Raw genomic sequence first — 19,898 nt, forward strand, 5'->3', positions numbered from 1 at the left:
TGTAGATGTTTATTAATAGGAAATTGGGCATTTTTTATAAACTATATATATTTTTAGGAGGATTATATTTAAAGATTGATTAATCTAGAAATATCAGGGAACTATTTTGTTCTGCACATGGATTAGTTCTTAAAGGCCAACATTTGTGATATTGCTAGTTACACTTTGAGTAATCTAGGTTTATATGTAAGAACATATATTCATGCCGGAAGCAGAAAAAAACCCTACCAAACAACAAAACTAATTGAATAACTATAGCAAAACCACAGTTAAGGTCTTTTCCTGACATTTGAGCATCATTAGTACATTTCTACAAAGTAAGGAAAATAGCAGTCTCCTTTCTGGCAAAATAATGGCTTTTAATATTACTTATTAAGAAGAATTTAATTACAACTGTTTATTTAATTTTCTATTACTTACTAAATTATTATTAAATTACTAAAGAGAACATTGGCACTACTTAATTGGGAAGTACTTATACTTTCATTTGTGTTTTTCAATAAAAAATAGGAATAGAGAAAAAAGAGATCTGAGTGGTTTAGAGTAGAGAACAAAAGAGGAATGATGGAGGAGGAAAGCAATTAAATACTGGGATAAGTATGGAAGTCTCAAGTTTAGCACTAAAATATGGGGTTTCAAAGTCCTTAAATTATTTAAAATGTTGAAATATTCAAATTTATATGGCATACTGATCATAATTTTATTTATAATTATGAGGAGGTCATCTACTCTAAAAAAGGCATTATAGATTTCTGCTAATAGTAATTATCTTCACGGTCAGGTGACTACTTCGAACTCCACAACCCAAATCACTTTAAAAAAACTATTATTTATATGTCAGTGAAAGACAAAGAGATGCAAATGCACTGACTTTCTATGATTATAGGAGGATTTTTTTAAAAATAGGACTTTAGAATACAATTAACCACCAGGTAATTTATAATCACTATTTTAATACATAACATTACATTTCTCCCAGACTTCTTTCTTCTCACTGTATTTCTACCAAATAGAAAAGAAAAATTCCAGTCTACTCCAACAGCAGCAGAAATGCCTTTTCATCCTTTGTCCACTGTCTACTTCATATAAATGAAAAAGATCTTTAATATTTCAAACATGACTAGAATGAGTAAATACTTGCAGAAATATCTGTAAGTTCAAGGTTCAAAAGTCTAAATAGTTGAAGTTGCAATGTCTTACTTAAAGAAGAGATTTTTCACAGAAAAGCTGCTTACACTGAAGCCCAAGATTACAGCATTCCTTTTAGATACAAGATCACAATTTTCTGCCACTATCAAAACACATAACAATTAAATCAGTAGCCAGCACTTTTGCTAAAATACAAAATAGTGTATTCAGACAAGCAATACCTTTCCTCACTGTTCTCCATATGATTAGGGAAAGCATCAAAACCAAGCAGTAACTTTATAGCATCAAGGTAGCCATTGTTACAGAGCCAGTGCAAAGCAGTTCTTCCCTGGAAACAATGGAACAAAACAAAATTAAATACTATCCCCAAAGTCTATCATGCCACAATAAAAGTCATAAATCATACTGTAATTCGATGCTTTTCTGGACATGATGGACAAACTAATTCTTTTAAATAAACTTCCTTGCTAAAATAAAAGAATACAGCACTTAAGAATGAAGTAACTTTTTTTTTGTTTGTTTTAAACAAGATTACAACACTAGTGATTTTTCACCTAGAGCAGCTTAAAAACAGCACTAGGAGACTAGTTCTAGAGTTGCTTCCTTTGCAGCTGTGCTGTTCAGGTCTGAAGCAGCTCTCATCAACACTTGCAATTCTGACTGTTTTCTTAGGCTGCTCCAAAACACTGTGAGAAGACTGAAAGAATTACTACAGAATTCAAAATCAGATGAAGTTTGAGGAAATCTTATCAGTCCAGGCAAACAAAGAAAGACTTGAAGCTGTGCTTTCAAAATGCGCTTGATTTCAGCAGTCTAGTATCTCTCACATGAAGCAGAAGTTCAGTTCTCAAGCTGCACTCTATACAGCCAGCTTGTACATGACCACTCTTGGGACTGCGATCACAGAACTATAACATGAATATCTCAAGCTCTGTTAATATGAACAAAACATAGGTATTTCACTTCATTTCCAGGCCATGCCTCCTGTCCGCATCTTGCTTTTCTGAACTCCAAATGCAGGAAATACCTAAAAGGCTGGATACCACAGAAAAGCATGAAGACATTCTGAGATCAGTGCTAGTAAGCCGCACTCTGAACCCCAAGGGCTGAAGAGAGTATGCTGCAGAGTCTCTGTGTGTAATAGGTGGAGCTGATGTGTTCAGCTGTACTCAGGCTGATGCCATACAGAGCTGGTAGTAGGTTGGAAAATCTCCCCAGCATGCTCTGTAGAACTCATAATAATAAACCTGGAATTATTCCATTACCTGCCCTACAATGAATAGCTACAGAAAAGTTTAACTAATTAGGTGAAATTCTTTTGACTGTTGAAGTTCTACTGACTTCTGAGAAATTCAGTCATATAACAAAGAAATCTGTTGTATGTTGCACAATTATTCTGGCTCCTGATTTCACTTACTGCTTGAATAATGTCACAAAAGAACATCTAAACTAATCAGTGGGTTTTTTTTTTCACCTGGAAGAGTGATATATATGTAGATATTTATGTAGACAATTGAAGCAGTTCTTATGCAATCTCACTTGCTCTATCTCTGCTGAAGAAACACATTACATACTATTAAATCACATGCCCATGTCAGCTGTTAATAAAGAATGACGGAAGAAATCAGATGATTAATATGACTCCTCTTAGCATCAACTTGATAAGGAAAAGTCAACTGTGATATGCAAAAATATGAATCTTTGATTCATGCTGCATATTAAAATACTACTTTTCACTGAAGATGTTAGAAGTGAAGTCACAGGGAAAATTATGTCAGGATGCATTTCCTTTTGTGATAAACAGAGCAAAGATGCTTCTATGTCCCAGGAAAGAGAATGACCTTGAAAAAAAGGAAAATGTTTTGATTTATAGTTATTCTAAAGTTAATTAAATAGCCCAGTGAAGAATAACATACCTCTTTATCCTGAATATTTGGATCTGCGTTGTTTTCCAGTAATACTACCATGCAGTTAATGTAACCTCCATAAGCAGCACACTGCAGAGGTGTTCTACCTGCATAATCCTGCACATTAGGGTTGATTTTATTTTCGATCAAGATCTGGCACACGTCAGCATTTCCTCCCAGCGCTGCCCAGTGAAGGGGTGAATGGCCATCTTGGTCAACCAAATCTACTCTTGCTCCTCCTGTAGCAACAAATCCATTTTCGAACATAAAAAGAAAATACTTTTGAATGCAAAGATAAGGAAAAAATAAATTTATGTTCCACTAGAAGTTACTCAGTAAAATTAAAATTCAAAGAAATATTTCTGAAAGTAACTTTGTTACTCAAATCCTAAAACCTAAATGAAAATTAATTTGGAATTACATAGTTTCAGTTAGGGTCAGGCATCTAACTTTTTTACAAGCTTCTGATTATTCTATTAGATGCTTTAGAATCTCCAGATTTGTCAAATGCCCTTGAAAAACCTAGCCTTTATTTGTTTGAGGACTATTAATTTTCAGTGAAACTTTTATTTCTTAACAACAAAATCACTACTGAAAATTAGATTTCATATAAAAACTCTTTTTAAATGTCTAAAGCAGACAAGATAAAATACAGTGTAAGAATGACTTTTGAAAAAAGCTTTATTTTTTAAAATTCAAGCATACTAAGACTCTTTTATGTAGATAATTAATTTATCTGTGTGTTCTTGTAAGATGTAAAAGCTCTGTACAAAAATAAAAACTCTTTAAATATAAAAATTTGAACCAACCAGCAACAAGGACTGTCTATATCATAAAATATTTAATTAAACAAAACTCAGTTTCTGATAACCAAGCTTCTTGCATCTACAAAAGCTAAATGGCATAGGAGGTGGGAGGAAGATCTTAACAGGTGGTTAAAATATGCCCAGCAGATCACATAGAGAAGCAAACTTTTCAGTAAGAAAGGTTGGTTGACAGAAAACTTGCAACTTGTTAGTGTGCATACTTCAACTGTCCATAAATGGGATAATATCTCAAGTGGGAGGGAGACTGCTTGCAGCTACTTGGAACATTTCTGTGAAGCTAAAATGACAGAATTTTGTATCTAAGATACCACTGTTCTTTCACAATACTTCTTACACTTCAGAGTTTTTACAATTATCTATAACTGTGTATATTGTTAAATTTTATTTCTGTCTACAAATAAAATAGTGCTTATAAAAAACAACCAGAAAACAACAACGATTTAGGAATTTTGATAGCTACCTTCTTAAAAAAAAAAATAAAAATTGAAGATCCTTTACAAAATAAAGATTCAAAAAGTCTCCAAAGAAGCATAAAAATGCTCTCTCACAAAAGAGAAGAAAGCTTTATTTGGTCTTATTTACTGGAGGGAAAGAAAAAAAAAAGAAAGAAAGAAAAACAATGACTTGCTGGGGGAAGGGGTGGTTTGAGAGACTAGAATGTACTTGAAAAGGCTCAAGCAGAAAAGACCTGTGAACAGAACTATCCCAATTTTCAAAGTTTTACGTTTAACACTTATAGCCATTTTGCACAACACTGATAATCTTTTACATTTACTAGAGCTGTTCCACAAAGGGTACTTACAGGTAAAACTTGCTTTAGGGAAGTAATTTGCTACCCCACCTCTTGCTAAGCTATGCTGTTTATTTTCCAGTCCCACAGAAAGCAGTACCAGAACTCTGAACAGGTTTGTAAATTCATAACAGCTGACCTTTAATGAGTGTTTGTATCACTTCTTTGTGTCCCATCTCACAGGCTCGGAAAAGCGGGGTATGTTTCATGACATCCAAAGCATCTACCTGTGCATTATGTTCCAACAGCAATTTCACTGTGCTGACATGGCCAGAAAGGGCAGCAGCGTGTAATGCTAAAAGAATAAAGTAGTAGGAAAAGAAAATCACAATACCATGAACTTGGGAGGTTCACAATTAGAACAGTCAAAAGAAAATTCAATTCCGAGCATTTTGGTGGAAAAGGTGCTTTTCAACCACAAGAAACTGAAGAATCATTAACACGTGAACACTAACCACATTTTCTTGCCATACAAGCAATAAACAGAAAAACTGTTTGCCCTGAAACATGTTTCTAACTTGTACAAATAGGAATTTTAACCTTAACACCACCAAGATTGGCTTATACTGCAGATCTGTGGACTGCTAGCAGCTTCTGATTAAGAGAGCATAACATGATCTACTTCTGCCTCTGTTTTGTGGCATCTCCATCACCCTACTGGAGACGAAACTGCCCACGATCAATGAAAGAAAACTTTCATTATACCTTCACCGTTTTCCTGAAAATACCTTTTCTATTTCTTTCAAATAAGCAGAGCTATCTCAATTAAAACTAACTCCAGATAAATACCCAGCTGTTCCTGCCTCCCCCTCTTTTTTTCAGAATTACTCGAAGAAAATTTTACACAGAATTACGTAGCAAGGCCATCACATCTCACACAGTATCTGCAGCTCCCCATTTTCTTAAAGAAAAAGAAAAAAGATGATGGGAAGACCAGATACTGCACTTTGTCTCACCTCTACAATTTATGAAGTTCGATTGTATGAAAACTATGTAAGTTAATTCTGCAGACTCCTACTCTTCCATAGTTTTCTTTGCCTTCTCATATTTGAATGTATGCAGACTTCACCAAGTCCAAACCAACAAATAACACAGAGATACTTTAGATACTCTAGATCTCAGAGGTAAAGATGTGGCGTCCTATAACTGAAATTGCTATCAGCTAACACAGCATCTTGTGGGCATCGTCAGCTGGAGTTGAGAAAAATGTTGAAATGCCAGCCTGACCAGTTCACTGCTCTTTTTGAAGGAAAGGCAAACTACACACAGCAATGAGATTTCAAACCAATGAAGGACACATATATTGCTGATCTCAGAATGCTTTGGATTATTTCCTATAGTCAGCAATCAAATCAGATAATACATGTTCTCATACTGTCTTACATGTAGACTGTTTCATAGATGACAAAATCAAAATAATTTAGAATGAAAATACAAAACAGTGCAAGTCATAAAGGTGTATTTAGTAAAATGAATTCACATTCCCCCCTGAAATTTCACAAATCTTCATCCTTGGTGAGAATTCAGTCTGCTCAAGCAAGTGAAATGTGGGGTTATAAACACTCCCTACATGTCTCTACTTGTTTAATGTAAAAACAGGCAGGGTCAGGATCCAGCAGAGGCATTATACAGAAAGGCACACCACGAAGGCAAATGTTAGAAGGAATTGCTTCTTGAACCGTAGCCAGAATATCAAAACAGTCAGGCTTTTTGTATTTGCCTGCTACTCTTTACCACTGGTACCAGGTTCACACAGCTTATGAAACAGTAACCCAGTGTAACCTGCCACACAGGCACTACTAAAATGCACAGGTTGTTCATACTGTCTGTGAATCAAATCCAGGTGAAGTGTGTTGCCTTAAAACACACATTCTCAAAATTAGGGATATTAACTGGAATTGGGATACAGACAAATGAGGCACTTCCTACAAGAAATGCAGTCACAGCCAGAGACAGTATGAGAAGTGCTGCCTCAGTAACTGAAATCATGCCTTTAAGATGACACTGATGTTTAACTGTTGCAGCTAAAAAGCACATGGGCACTCATTGCACTCATGAAAAATATCTGTGAGCAGCACAATCTGCAGCCACTGTGTGAGTGGGTGGCTATCGGTAGAAATTTGACAAGAATGAGATCCCTGCCACTTCGTAGATTTGGATGGGCCTGGTTTTCATGGTTTGACCTCACAGTAAACTCTAGGTTCTGGTTTTTGTACTGCATTTCTTATGAAACCAACGGCAGTAAACCACTCCATCAGATGACACATGGGGTGTGTATAACAATACAATAGAAAAAGAGCTGCTGTGTCAGCTTGGCCGGTTCTTCCCCCCTATCACTCATTCTGACGCAGGCATCTTGTTTCGCACTTTGTGCTCAATATTTTCTTGTAAGCCAAATTTTCTGTGATGGAGTCACGGTGACTGAAGAGATTCTTCGGCCAGCTGGTCACAATAGGCCCTTTGTTCAGCCGACAGACAGAGCCCTCTCCATTGTACGCAGTGACGGCAGAGCTATAAAGCTGCCCCTGTAATGTTCCTGCAGCGATGATCTCTGAGAAGAGGGAAATTCCTTTCCCTTGGTGTCATTCTCCTACACAATACGAGAGTCTTGATGTTCTAGCAAAGCTGAATGGAGAGCTTGCTCTTTATAAGTAAATGCAAAAGGCTGCGTTAACGCAACATTATAACTGAACTTAACTGAGTCGGCACACAAGTCAGAAAAACACAACCTTGAACTCTCCTCAGCAACTGTAACCCAGGCACGGTGGCATGTACACTATTTTCTATTAGCGCATAGTTTCCTGTCAGAATACAATGCTACTTTTTCCTCACCAAAACCTGGGAATGATTAAGAACCTTCAGAAAAAAAAACAAACACCAGGTCTGAAATCAGAGAGTGATTTGCTGGTGGACTTCCTTATAAGTTTACAGCTCACTATAATAAAGCCCAGGTTACTGCACATGCTTTCACAGTGGTCAAGTTCAGATTCCTCTATAGCAAGCAACAAACAGCATAGCTCCCCACTTTAAAACTATTAGTGTGTTCTACACACCAGCAGCTTCAAGTAAATCGAAAATCCATTCATTTCCTTGGATTAAAAGTCCTACAACAAAATCAAGGCTAAAAGGTGATTACACATCACTGCTATGAAAGGTTTAAGACTGAAGGATAATAAACCCAACCACCTGAATTATTCAAGCATGAAATCCACACCTGAGTAATTTCAGAAACACAGTATGTGATTACTGTCTGCAGAGAAGAAAACCCTTTGTAAGGAGGTTTGCACAGTGACTAAAACATTACTGCACCTTAAGGTCTGAAACAAATACTGTGAGATATTTAAAAGGGAATTGTCAGGAAGGAACAAATATAGGTGAGAATGATAAAAGATGAAATGAGAATAATTTTGTAGAATATGTAAAGTCATCAAACACGAAGACAGATTTTATTTGCTGCACTGTTTCTTAAATTCAAAAATTACAAACTATCATAACTTGGAAAAACTTATTTTTTTGTGCATTAATTTGTAAGGAAAGTAAGAATTTAGATACTTAAATAGAATTTTATGGTAACTGTATTTAGCTTTTTGCATAAAGACACTCCATACCACCAAACGAAATAAAAAGTTTCAAATTTTTATATGAAAAATTCATACATCCTATCTTTCAAATAGTGAACCGTGCAACCCTGACATTGCATTTATTTACCATTTCTATGTTATTCAAAGTATGGCCTGAAAAGAGAAAAGCAGTTAAACGCATCTCTCTTGTTTTTTGGTTGGGATAGATGTACACTGCAAGTTCCCTAAATCTAAGTATGCAGCACGGACTAGTTTCTGGATGTGTGTGCAGCCAAAAGATAATGCTTGAGTATACTTCAAAACAAATATATTAAAATTTATATAAACAAACATTGCAATATACATACTTGTTTGTTTAAAATAACAGTTTTATTTTCAGAAAAAATGCCCTCTACTGTATTATTCACAAGTGTGTGCTCTATCAGCTTGGATATCATTTTACTACTTATTATACATAGCTATATATTTTTGCACTTAACTTCTGAATTTGTGATCTGGCTGTGACTGGCACAGGGTAGTTCATGACCTCCTCCCACACAATTTACCCCTTGCAGGCCCCTGCTACCAAACCCCTCCAATATATGCCCAGTATATCCACATTCTCCTCTTATTTTTTATTCAGATGTCATCAGCACGCTATACAGCTCTGCTACTTTACCTGTATTTCCAACGGTGTTGAATACATATACATTTCAACACCTGTCTCTCTGTCAGGTTATTTTATTCTTGTTGAAAGTACTACAGAGAAACAGTATTTTTACCACAAATTCTTATAATTTTTCATTAAGGAAGATAAAATCATAGTTGCTATAGGAAATTTTGAATTTCATGACTTGCATGCTTGAATTCTGATACACTGTGTTGCATACCTATCCTTTGATCTGGGCAGATAATAGGACGATAGGGCATAAGAAAGTTTAACCTCTTGTTTGGACAATGGAGTGCAATAGCTCTAATCTTTATTACACTATCTTTACAAGTAACTACAGTACTTTGGGTTTTCATTACGATAATTTAGCCACTCCACTGGTTAGTTTGCTCTATATTGTTTCAAAGTATTTATTTACTGACAAAAATATATTTTTAATAGGCATTATCAGGACTTTCTATGCAATTATATTTCATTTGATTCTTCAAAATACAGAACAGCTTTTCCTTTCCCACAATTACAGATCTAAGTAAATAGTAGCAAAGAAATACATTTCTTCTTCTTTCTATTTTTCAAATGAACTGGTCCAATCTGCGCAGAAAAAATTTGTTTCTTTCCCACAATAAGGCAAAGAAGTGACTCACACACATAATTAAACTAATGCAGAAATATTTTCAGGATTAAGGTATACTATACATCCAGGAAAAGATTAATATAGCTTCTAACAATGTTTTTTTATTTGGTGGAAATCTCACTAACTGGAAACAGCCAGTGGTGCTTTACCGTAAAGCATCTTACCTGTGCCAGCATACTTGTCTGTCATGTTGATATCAATATCCAATTTTAAAGTCAGCATAGTCCTAATGACATCATCACTGCCTTTGCCAGCTGCCCACATGAAGGATGTTCTTCCCTCAAGATCTGAGTCATCTTTTACAGAAGGGTGTTTCAAAAATACTTCAACTGTTTCCTGAAAAGACATACTATTGAAATTAACATTAAAAGGAATTTATAACAACAAGAAACTATTATGTCTCATTTAGCTGTTTGTGAAGCAAATCAAAGCTTCCTTTTTCCTTTTTATGTTTATATAGAGTAAGCTTAACAGGAGCACTGTATTTTCTGCTATGCTTTTTTCATTATCAGTGTTCACAGTGCATCCTTAACTACGAGTTTAACACTGTCATTTATTTCATACTTTTTTCTTTTTAGTGTCAAATATCATGTGTTCATCATGAGAAAGTAGAAGACACTGCATTTACTGTGAAGAAAGCAATGGGAAAAATATTATCAGCTTATCAAAGCACTACTGTAATACTATTATGCTAAAATAATGTTCCTTCAGAATATTCTTTTATATACTCAGAATATTTTTTTTTCTCTGATTCTAAATATGAATGCACATGCAAATATTTTAGTTTGTCAAATTCTAATAATTTGACTATTAAAAGTACTTTTGGGGCAACATAGACATATTTCCTAATACTTGATAGTATCAACAGGTTACTAATTACTGAAGTATTATAAATCAAAATAGATTAAGTAAACCTTTATATCCAAGTCCAGGCTTTCCACTGTAACTGTCACACTAAAATCTCTATTTAAACAAAAGAAAAAAAAATTATTTCTTCAAATGCCGTGTTTGTGTTAAGCTCTCAGTAAACAAGTTCATTTGTTTAACTTGCTGCTAAATTCTTAATAATCCATAACAGGAAAGGAAGGGAGAGGAAATCATGACTGCTAGAAGAACAGTTTGGGAAATATTTCCCTTTTCTATCTAATGCCTTACAAAGGCTGTGTATTTAACAGCTGGTGAACATGTCTTAAGAGCCACTGATAGGCTAGCCAATGCAAACTGAAAAAAGCAGGTTTGGTTATCTTATTTTATTTTTATATTTTAGTATTGACTCTTTTTTTAGTTTCCCCATGTGACCCCAAAATAGCTCTATCACTGCTCTGGTAGGATGAGAATTCCTTGGGTATAAGGAATCAAAAGCTTATAATCACAAAGGTGCCTAAATACCTACAGTCCTATTGATTAGTTTGGATTTTTTTTTTTAACTACTACTTATTCATCCCCCTAAAGAAATAGGAAATTTCTCATTTTTCTTATGTTAATGTGACCTAAGATCCTAAGTGCTTCGTGAATTTGGGATCATATCTGAATTATCATTTTATAATAAAAAGGTCCAGCCAGAAATAATGAGGAATGGAAGCATTAAGACTTCCTCACAAACCAGCATGTGTTTATAGCTTTGTGTACTCACACTGACCACCACTACATCTCAGACACAAACGGCTACTCATTAGGCCAGCAACTCAGCACCCTACCAGTACTCTTCACTGCTTGAAATCCTGCAAAGTGAAAAGCAGTATGAAGGCTGGACCTTTTCAATACTAAGGCACACATCCTACAAACATAAATAAGTAATTTTATTTTTCCATTAAGTTTTAGTAAAGCAATGTTTCTTTCAACCATTCTTTTTTTTTCTAGAGTTTTTAATGGGAAAAAGTGGAATAAAATCTATTAATGCTATATGAGTTATTTTCCAAAATGAAGTTATCACAACTTGAAAACAAAATGAAATTAAATTAGAACAGGATGAAACCAGAAAACAGAAGTATTAATCAGTTTAATTCTGTAAATATTTTGTCATGGAAAAATCACACCTATTTTATCTCCATTAAAAAAAAAAAAAAGTGGAGAAAACAAAATAAAAAACAACAAAGCTGAAAAACAACAGTAAAGGAGAGAAGTAAGTTGGATCATTTCATTCTGTACTATCAAGAAATTCTGAAAAATACTAAATATTATTTTTGAACATTCAAAAATAAGGCAGGGGTATCTACATTTCATATACTAGATCATTCTATACAAGTATGTGAAATGGAAGTACACTGTCTTGGACATCTCTGGGAAATTTCAGAAAAAAATTATATATATTTAGTCCTGCATTCTGCATACTAAAATCAAGAATAATAGAGCATCTGCCTTCACACAGGAAGTTCAAAAATTTTAAAAGGATATTTATTTGGATCTTCTGTGGAATATATTAACCATCTAAATTTCAGGCAATCTATTTGGGTGGTTATATTAGGTAACTTCTAGAACTTTTCTTTCTATAATAATCGGGGATAAACTAGTCTTAGAGACAAAAACATCATATTAAAGTAACACACAAAAACAGAGCAAGAAAACAAGATACTCAGTTAAGTAAAACTGAATGCAATGCAAATATTCATAATAAACACAAAAGAACAAACTTTTTTCTTCTCATTAAGGTCTAAGATACATCGCATTTTAAGTGAGAAATATACTATGCCTATCCAGACTTGGGTGGACTGAACAGAATGTGGCTCTCAAACCATAGATATATAGATGCTACTGCCAAAACAAACAGGGATGTGTCTCCACTCCGTTGTTTCACTATGTATAAGGAATGCAGTGGTGGGAATTATGCAAGGATTTGTATGTAATAGAGAAAAAAAAAGCAAATAGTGGTGCTCAGAAACAACTGGAATTGTAAAAAAGAGAGAAGCTCTGGACATAATTTAGGCATGCATGAACAGGGGCTCTTGGATACATTGTCAGCTAAAAGAGGATTTCAGATCTAAATGAGAATCTCCTGTTTGATTCTTCCTGTAAGATGGGAAACAGTACATTCATTGTGAGTAAATAAGATTACAAAATAATTTCCCCATGAAAACCTAAACAATATCATAGTTTGACTGACAGATGGGATCAAAAAGCAGCAAAATAATGAAGATGTTTCATACAACTGAATCAAGCCTCAAGAAAGAAAGCCAGTATGAAAAATCATTTTTTAGGAATATATCAATATAGAAAAGGAAAAAAAAAAGATAAAAGCATGTGGAGATAATCACCAGATTGTAAATAAAAACATTCTTTCTCATGAGTCTGACTCAAACTAGAAAGGCTTTTACAACATAAATATTTTAGGCATGTGAATCAGATCCAAACTGTACATACCACATAAAGGACAATAATCAGCATCAAAAAACAATTTGCTAAAAAGGTGAAATTATATACAGACAAACGCTCCAATGAAATCCTGAATTTAAAAAGAGATCTGTATGGTCATACTAAAACCACTTCAAAAAAACTCCACCAAAACCTCAAAACTCACTCTCAGAAGGAAACAGAAGGTGACAGTTGTGACATTAATACACTCTGGTCAGTTCCCTCTGTCAATAGTACTTTTGGATTTAACTTGAGTGGTTCTTAAGGGCATTAAAATTTTACTTGTTTTATGAAAATTAACATGTTGGCAAGAAAGACCCAAATTAGTATTCCTGTTAAGAAAATGCTGTGATATGCACTACATAACTACGTTAATTAGGCACTAAATAACCCTTTTTGTAAAGGGAGGTTATGAATAATACAACTGAAGAAAACAGAGATGGGAGCTCTCAGTTTACTGTGCATGGCATAATTCAACTATGAGAGTGTGGCATGAAAAAAGCCTTCTTAAATTCCAGTGCTTGAGAACTACTTCTATAATAACATCTATGACCAACAATCATTAAACTGCTGAGTTTTATACTGAGCTTTACCACATCTGATCTTGCTCTGGAAAAAAAATTATCTATTCTACCAAAATATAAGAATTAGGCTGCTTGAGAAACCAATTTTCTTGGTTGTCTGGATTTAAAAAAAAAAATTTTTAAATACTAAAAATGTTTAAAAACTTTAAAATATATGGTATTCATGAAGAATTGTGACAAAAGGTGGAACAGGTTGCCCGGAGATGCCCCACTCCTGGAAACACTCGAGGTCGGGTTGGACGGGGCTCTGAGCAACGTGATCTAGTTGAGGATGTCCCTGCTCATTGCAGGGGGGTTGCACTAGATGACCTTTAAAGGTCCCTTCAAACCCAAACCATTCTATGATTCTAAGGTACTCGCTCTTTAGGCATGCTTTATGAGACAACAGCTCATTCATAATAGCAAATACTCATAAGTTAATCACCTTCTTGAAGGCAAAGACTAGTTTGACTGGTACTGAAGCAGCTGTGTAAATACTCATAGAGGTGATCTTACTCTAGATACCTCATAACTGCTTAAATTTTGCTATAATAAGTCTTAAAAGGTGAAAGCACTGTAAAATAGTAGGTGCCACTCTGCTTTCTAGTGAAGTACCTAAATGACTATTGTGTGTTCTGATGCAAACATCTAGATCAAAGGGCCTTTCTCTGTACAGGAATTTGGGGGTTTTTAAATTTATTTTTAATACTTTGAAATTAACCACATTTATATCACATAATATAGGAAAATTCTGAATTAAGTTTGTGCAGACAACACTGTGTTTATATGATTTTAGAAACAATTCAAACACTTTGTTACATTAGAAATATTTCAGAAAAATATATTTACTTCACATATGTGCTACTTACAGCAAAGTTGCTCTGTGCTGCATAATGTAGGGGTGTTGCACCTTGACTATCAGATGGGATAGTTCCAAACTTATTTCTTTCTAATAAGAGGTGGACAATCTGTGCATGACCTGAGAAAAATATTATAAAACCAGATATGTATTGAATTCTAAAGTTAAACACTTCCCTATTTACCAATAGTGTTTCAGTTGACACTCTGTATCCTTATTTTTGATGAGCATCTGTAAATCAGAATGACCCATGAATAGGAACATGTGGAAAGATTTCCTATTTCTTTTAAAAGGCATCACTAGAGCATTTCCTTAAACAAGGAAACCAGCAGTAGCTGGTCAGACAACTGTGATATTAACTTCGCAGTGAATGAGTTGAACATTTCCAGAAAAAAAATCTGATAATTCAGTTGAGATGCTGCACTTGAGTGAGAGGTCAGTCAGAAGCAGTAAAGTGAACACAGACTGATGATCATGAGCATTTGTCTATCTACATTAAAAGGTAGGCTAAACCAACATTGAAAATTTCATCCCACATCACACTGTTCTACAGAAATTAAGTGTAAATTCTTTACTTAGGTTTCATTCAATCAAAATTTCAGCTGAAGAGGTATAGCAGAATCTGGAGGCTAGTCTACTACCTGCTGCTGTATCTGCAATAAGTAACAAACTGACACATGCAACTCCTTCCATCAAAAAATATTAAGAGTGTTTTTAGATTAAAATCACAACATTTGGGGGAGATGGGTAAACGTTACATCTGCTTCACAGAGAGGAAAACAAAGACATAATATAGGATACTGCTACTAAAGATCCTTTCATATGCCCTTTCATATGCTTTCTTTTGTAGGCATATGCAGCTCACATAATATCTTTGGTGTTTTAGGAGATACTATAAGGCATAAGTCCATAAAATCACTCTGATTTTACAGGAGAAATCTCCCAGTATCTTGCATGTGGGGAAAGCAATCAATTTTGCAGCTTGTTACTTTGGCACAGTTGACTTGAATTATTTTAGAATAAATGAAAAAAAAAAAAAAAAGAAAAAAAAAAAAAAAAGTAGGTAAACCTTTCTACTAGCAGTAGACTTTTTTTTAATGGAAACACTGACAATTACAGAATTAAGTTGTGTAACAGTTATGGTCTGTAGCTTTCAAAAAACCTAAGAGATAAGGGACTAGGCAAGCCTTTTGTCAAATGGCATTTTCAATCTTTATATGTATAGTAGTACTAGAAACAAGATAAAATGGTCAACTTGGGCCAAAAAGGATGAACAGCTGTGCAGAGATTATATTAATTTAGGGGCTTTAGGGTGTACAGGAAGGCTCTTCTTTCAGCCATTAAAACAAGCCTGAACCCAGAACATAACATTCTGCCCCTTCCTATCAGAAAACCACTAAAAAGAAGGGATGTAATGTTGCTATGCTCTTCCCATCTCAAGACTGTAAGAAGTGAATTGAGGTGCACCAGAAGAAGTTGATTCTGAGTGCAATTCTAAGAGAAAAAAACATAGGAGTACCATAGGAGTACTGCACCTGGAAAAAATGTTGCCTGAACTTTCAGGAGACACAAATAGGGAAAGGGTATCTGAACTCTTATCAGGAGAGGAAGCCTAGCTAAATTATCAATGAGAACGAATGCTTGAGGGAGTTGGAAAAAAAAATCAGTATTGGGTGCAACAGTAAATAAATTTGTGCAAATATGGATCTCACTTGGACACTAATGTAAACGTTAAAACTCAATTTTTGAGGTCAGAAACTGTCCTTTCTGTAATAATTCTTATTAGAAGAGATGTAACTTGGCTGAGACTTATATCTACACCAAAGAAAAAGGTAACAGGAGCAACAAAGCCCTAAGATGCAGTCACGTACAACCCATCACTTTTAACAAATTATTTGTGGCTGTATTCATGCAATACTTAAAACCTCCTACTGTTAATCCATTTAGCAACATTTTGAATTCTTCAAAATCTATATACAGCATCCAGTATCTAAAATAAAACCAGAACACTAAAAATTAACCATGATTTACCAATCAGAAATTCCCCATGGGCATATGCCACCTAGAGACCTCATCAAATTCACAAAGGATTCTGAAGGTCTTGGAATGTCTTTCCCCTTTATTCCACACTGATTAGACAATGCATTTTTCCAACAGACAAAACTACTCTCTTCAATACAATCAATTTCAAAACATGATAAATTTTGCTTCTTGGACAGAACTAAGTGATAATAACTATTTCTTTGGTAGACCGATCCTATGACACTTATAAAGTTTCACAATTTCTCTGTGAAAATTCAATATTCCTACTTCAATGTAAACCTGAGAACACTCTTTCTTTTTTTTTTCTTTTTTTTTTTTTTAATAAACATAATCAACCTACATTTATATCGTCATTGGAGTTGCAGTAATTCACTCCAGTGAGCAATCTGATTCTCTTATTAGCATGCTTTGTCTGCAGTGTCCCAGAGGGTCATGGGGACAAAGCCTGTTAAAAGGGGAGAGAGAGTGTTTGAAGATTCTTTCTTTTGATCTGGCACATGGTGTTTATTTTTTCCGCCTGCACATAGGAGAATAGAAAACAGGAGGTCAATTTTCTCAATCACATTATTTTTGTGCCTGTCATTTTATGAGTTGAACTTCCTTGTATTTATGTATTTATTGTATATATATTTTTAAATATATTTATATATATATATGAATTTAATAAGATTTTCACCTGGTTTGCAAAGGTCCAGTTTTTTAACCTGTAAAATCAAATCATGAAGAATTCACATATGCAAGATTATAATTTACAGAGCATCTGTATCTCAGGGTAGCAATCTGAACAGAAAAAAACTTTATCTGAATAAAGCTTCTTGTCAGATCTGATTAGATTGTCATAATATGTCTGATTAAGAGCTTGTACTAGGAGTAGGAGAAGTGTCAGCTCTGCCATCTTCTTGCTGTTCACGTGTGCTGGCATTATCAGATTATCTATGTTTTCTCTGCAGGAATCTTTTTAAGTCACTTGTCTATTTTAGTAAAAAATAGATAATATAATCCTTAAATATACTTAACCAGGCACATGTAAACTGTAATATGTCACAACAGTGAACAAAGGAGTGATGATGTCACTGTCAACCCTCTGTGTTTTGGAGCACTCATTTCTCTCAAACACCTCGCAAACCCTATGTGACCATCTCACATATGGACCAAGTGAGGGTGCTAGCATCAATCTGTATATTAAATATTAGTAAAGTTTTCTTTTTTTTTCAGATAAAAAATAAACAGAAGTTCTGATATTTTCTTCATACACCACAATGGATTGTCTTTCATACATGCTGGGGTGTGCACACCCCACTCCGGACACCACTGCTCTAGAGTACCAGGTTTTCTTTAACCTATGAACAAAGAACATATGCAAGAACATCTCAATATGCTTTAATTGTTCTTAAATTATGAGCACATATAGCCTGCTTAAGTAATGCATTTTACAATGCTTTGGAGAATCTAAAGCTAAAGAAACCCAGTCTACACACAAACTTCTAATCCTGGTCTAGCAAAAACTATTATTGTTCCAAAAAATTAGTTAGCATAACACCAGGATAGAATTAAATAAAAAACAGAGACAAAAATTAAACACTACAGTCAATTAATTATTAAATTACTTCAGTATTGTCCAGTTTACCAAGTAAGGCTGCCCAGTGAAGGGGAGTTCGAAACAAGTTGTCATAAGATGTCACGTTGCAGCCTTCGTAGGAGGTTAGGACATCAACAACTGCTACATTCCTTAAAAAAAAAAAAAAAAAAAAAAAAAAGTTGAAGAGAAAAACTGTTTTGTTTTTTTTTTAGTCTTAAGGAGATAAACTGTTGGGTTTTTTTTTTAGTCTTAAGGAGATAAACTGTCCTTGTTCAGTATAATATAGCTCTACAACCAAATACTTTTGTTACAGTATAGGCTATTTTCAAGTATTTCTGACGGAATTTTTTTATACTTACTTGATTACTGTACAAGACCTGATTTTTGATACATATCGTGTAGTTTTATCAGTCTGTTGTACAAGTGGCTCCTTACGCAGTTCTTTAAAAGACTAACTCAGGCTCTTGTGAAAATAACTAGATCTTCTTACTTGATTTTCTAAGTCTGAACACAACATACATATCTTCATATTTTTCTCCTAGGACACTCCCCTTTTTGCACAAGTTTATATGTCTTTCATGAATATTTTTTTAGCATTTTAAAACCACGAGTCTATCAGAGTATTTCTAAAGGAGATGTCAAGGTCTCTGACAGGGTAGAAGTGAGTTAGAGAGTACTTCTGATGAATGCACCTACTTGTAATGAGTTTAATTTTGAATTAAAAAAAAATCTTTTAAAGTATCATGATTAGTCATGTGATTATATAACATAGACATTTATAGATACAACTTGACTTTTCATCACATTTTCTTAAAAAGCATGCTAAAATACTTTCACATAAGGCCCCTAGCTATATAGCTTTGTATTACGATAATTCCCTCATCAACTTTTTTCGAGACAGATTTCTCTTTGTGACTTTCTTTCTCAAGCAAAGGAATAAAACAGGTACAAATGAACACCACCTTGGCATTGCAGAGATCTCCAAATGGCAAATACCATAAAGGCCCATGCAATACAAACTTTAAACTTTCCTGAAAAAACAACTATCTCTAAAGAAAATGGTAAACAATAAAACAGTAGAAAGTCAGGGACACCAGACATCTAGAGCAGAAGCAGAATGTCAAAATCATAGCTTAAATAAACTATAGAGAGTAAGTCTGCTGTTCTGTCTCCCAACAATTCAGAACAATTCACTGAAGTCATGGGAACCTTGTGCAAAAGAAAAAGAAATGTCGTGCTGAGATTTTTAACTTCCAACACGCGAGTGGATTTTAACTCATGATAACTGAGAAAAACAATTCTCCTGAAAATACAGAGTCACACTATATCTTATAATATACTTATGAAAGAGGGCTGAGAGACTGTGATCAGGTGCAGCTTATTAACATTTAAAGCAAGTTCAAGATCCCTTTCTCACTAAAATAACTGCAGTTTTTCCTATTCACTAGGTACTCAAACAGGCCATGAAATCACTTATATTTGCATTATTTGAAATGCAGTAACTAGTACATAGAAAATGAATATCTTAAACATTGAGAACAATAAATCAAGAAGCAGGAAGTCAGGAAATTCCGGAGTTATGGGTTCTATCCAAATGTTAATTGACCAATGTTATATATTCTATATGTTCTATTTAATAGATAAAACCCCAAATACATTTAGAGTTATATTTAACCATACTTCCTAAATACAATCTGGCTAAATTAATACTGCAGTAGTAGCCCCAACTCTGCAATGGCCCAATTCTTTGTTTCTTACTGTCTTACTTTCTAACAGTGTCAACTCAAACCTCCTAATAGCTGATTAATGTAAGTTTGCTAAAGTTAAACATTTACATACTTTACATACTGTATGTAAATGCTAATTAAGTTGCCTGTCTCATATAAAAATCTGCATCAGTTTTAGATATCAGTAGTTAGCCATGTTTTGCTAAAGAAAAAAATAAACATACATTAATCATACTGTATTT

General features: G+C 34.3%; 1 protein-coding gene across 2 annotated transcripts in view; it reads right to left on the reverse strand.

The window, feature by feature from the left end:
• INVS (inversin) overlaps window positions 1-18,079 on the reverse strand; it is a 44,702-nt gene extending 26,623 nt beyond the window's left edge. The window contains exons 1-6 of one of the 2 annotated variants that reach the window (XM_026843039.1): window positions 17,978-18,079; window positions 14,318-14,427; window positions 9,702-9,886; window positions 4,813-4,968; window positions 3,066-3,295; window positions 1,371-1,477 (exon numbers count right to left, since the gene is read on the reverse strand). In XM_026843039.1, coding sequence (XP_026698840.1) covers window positions 1,371-1,477; window positions 3,066-3,295; window positions 4,813-4,968; window positions 9,702-9,886; window positions 14,318-14,340 — 701 coding nt within the window. In that variant the 5' untranslated portion in view covers window positions 14,341-14,427; window positions 17,978-18,079. The remainder of the gene's footprint in view (window positions 1-1,370; window positions 1,478-3,065; window positions 3,296-4,812; window positions 4,969-9,701; window positions 9,887-14,317; window positions 14,428-17,977) is intronic. The other variant, XM_026843040.1, reaches the window with a different exon arrangement.
• Window positions 18,080-19,898: the final 1,819 nt, after the last annotated feature.

This window comes from Athene cunicularia, assembly GCF_003259725.1.
Source record: "Athene cunicularia isolate RWA chromosome 2 unlocalized genomic scaffold, athCun1 chr2_part1, whole genome shotgun sequence".
Taxonomy (NCBI): domain Eukaryota; kingdom Metazoa; phylum Chordata; class Aves; order Strigiformes; family Strigidae; genus Athene; species Athene cunicularia.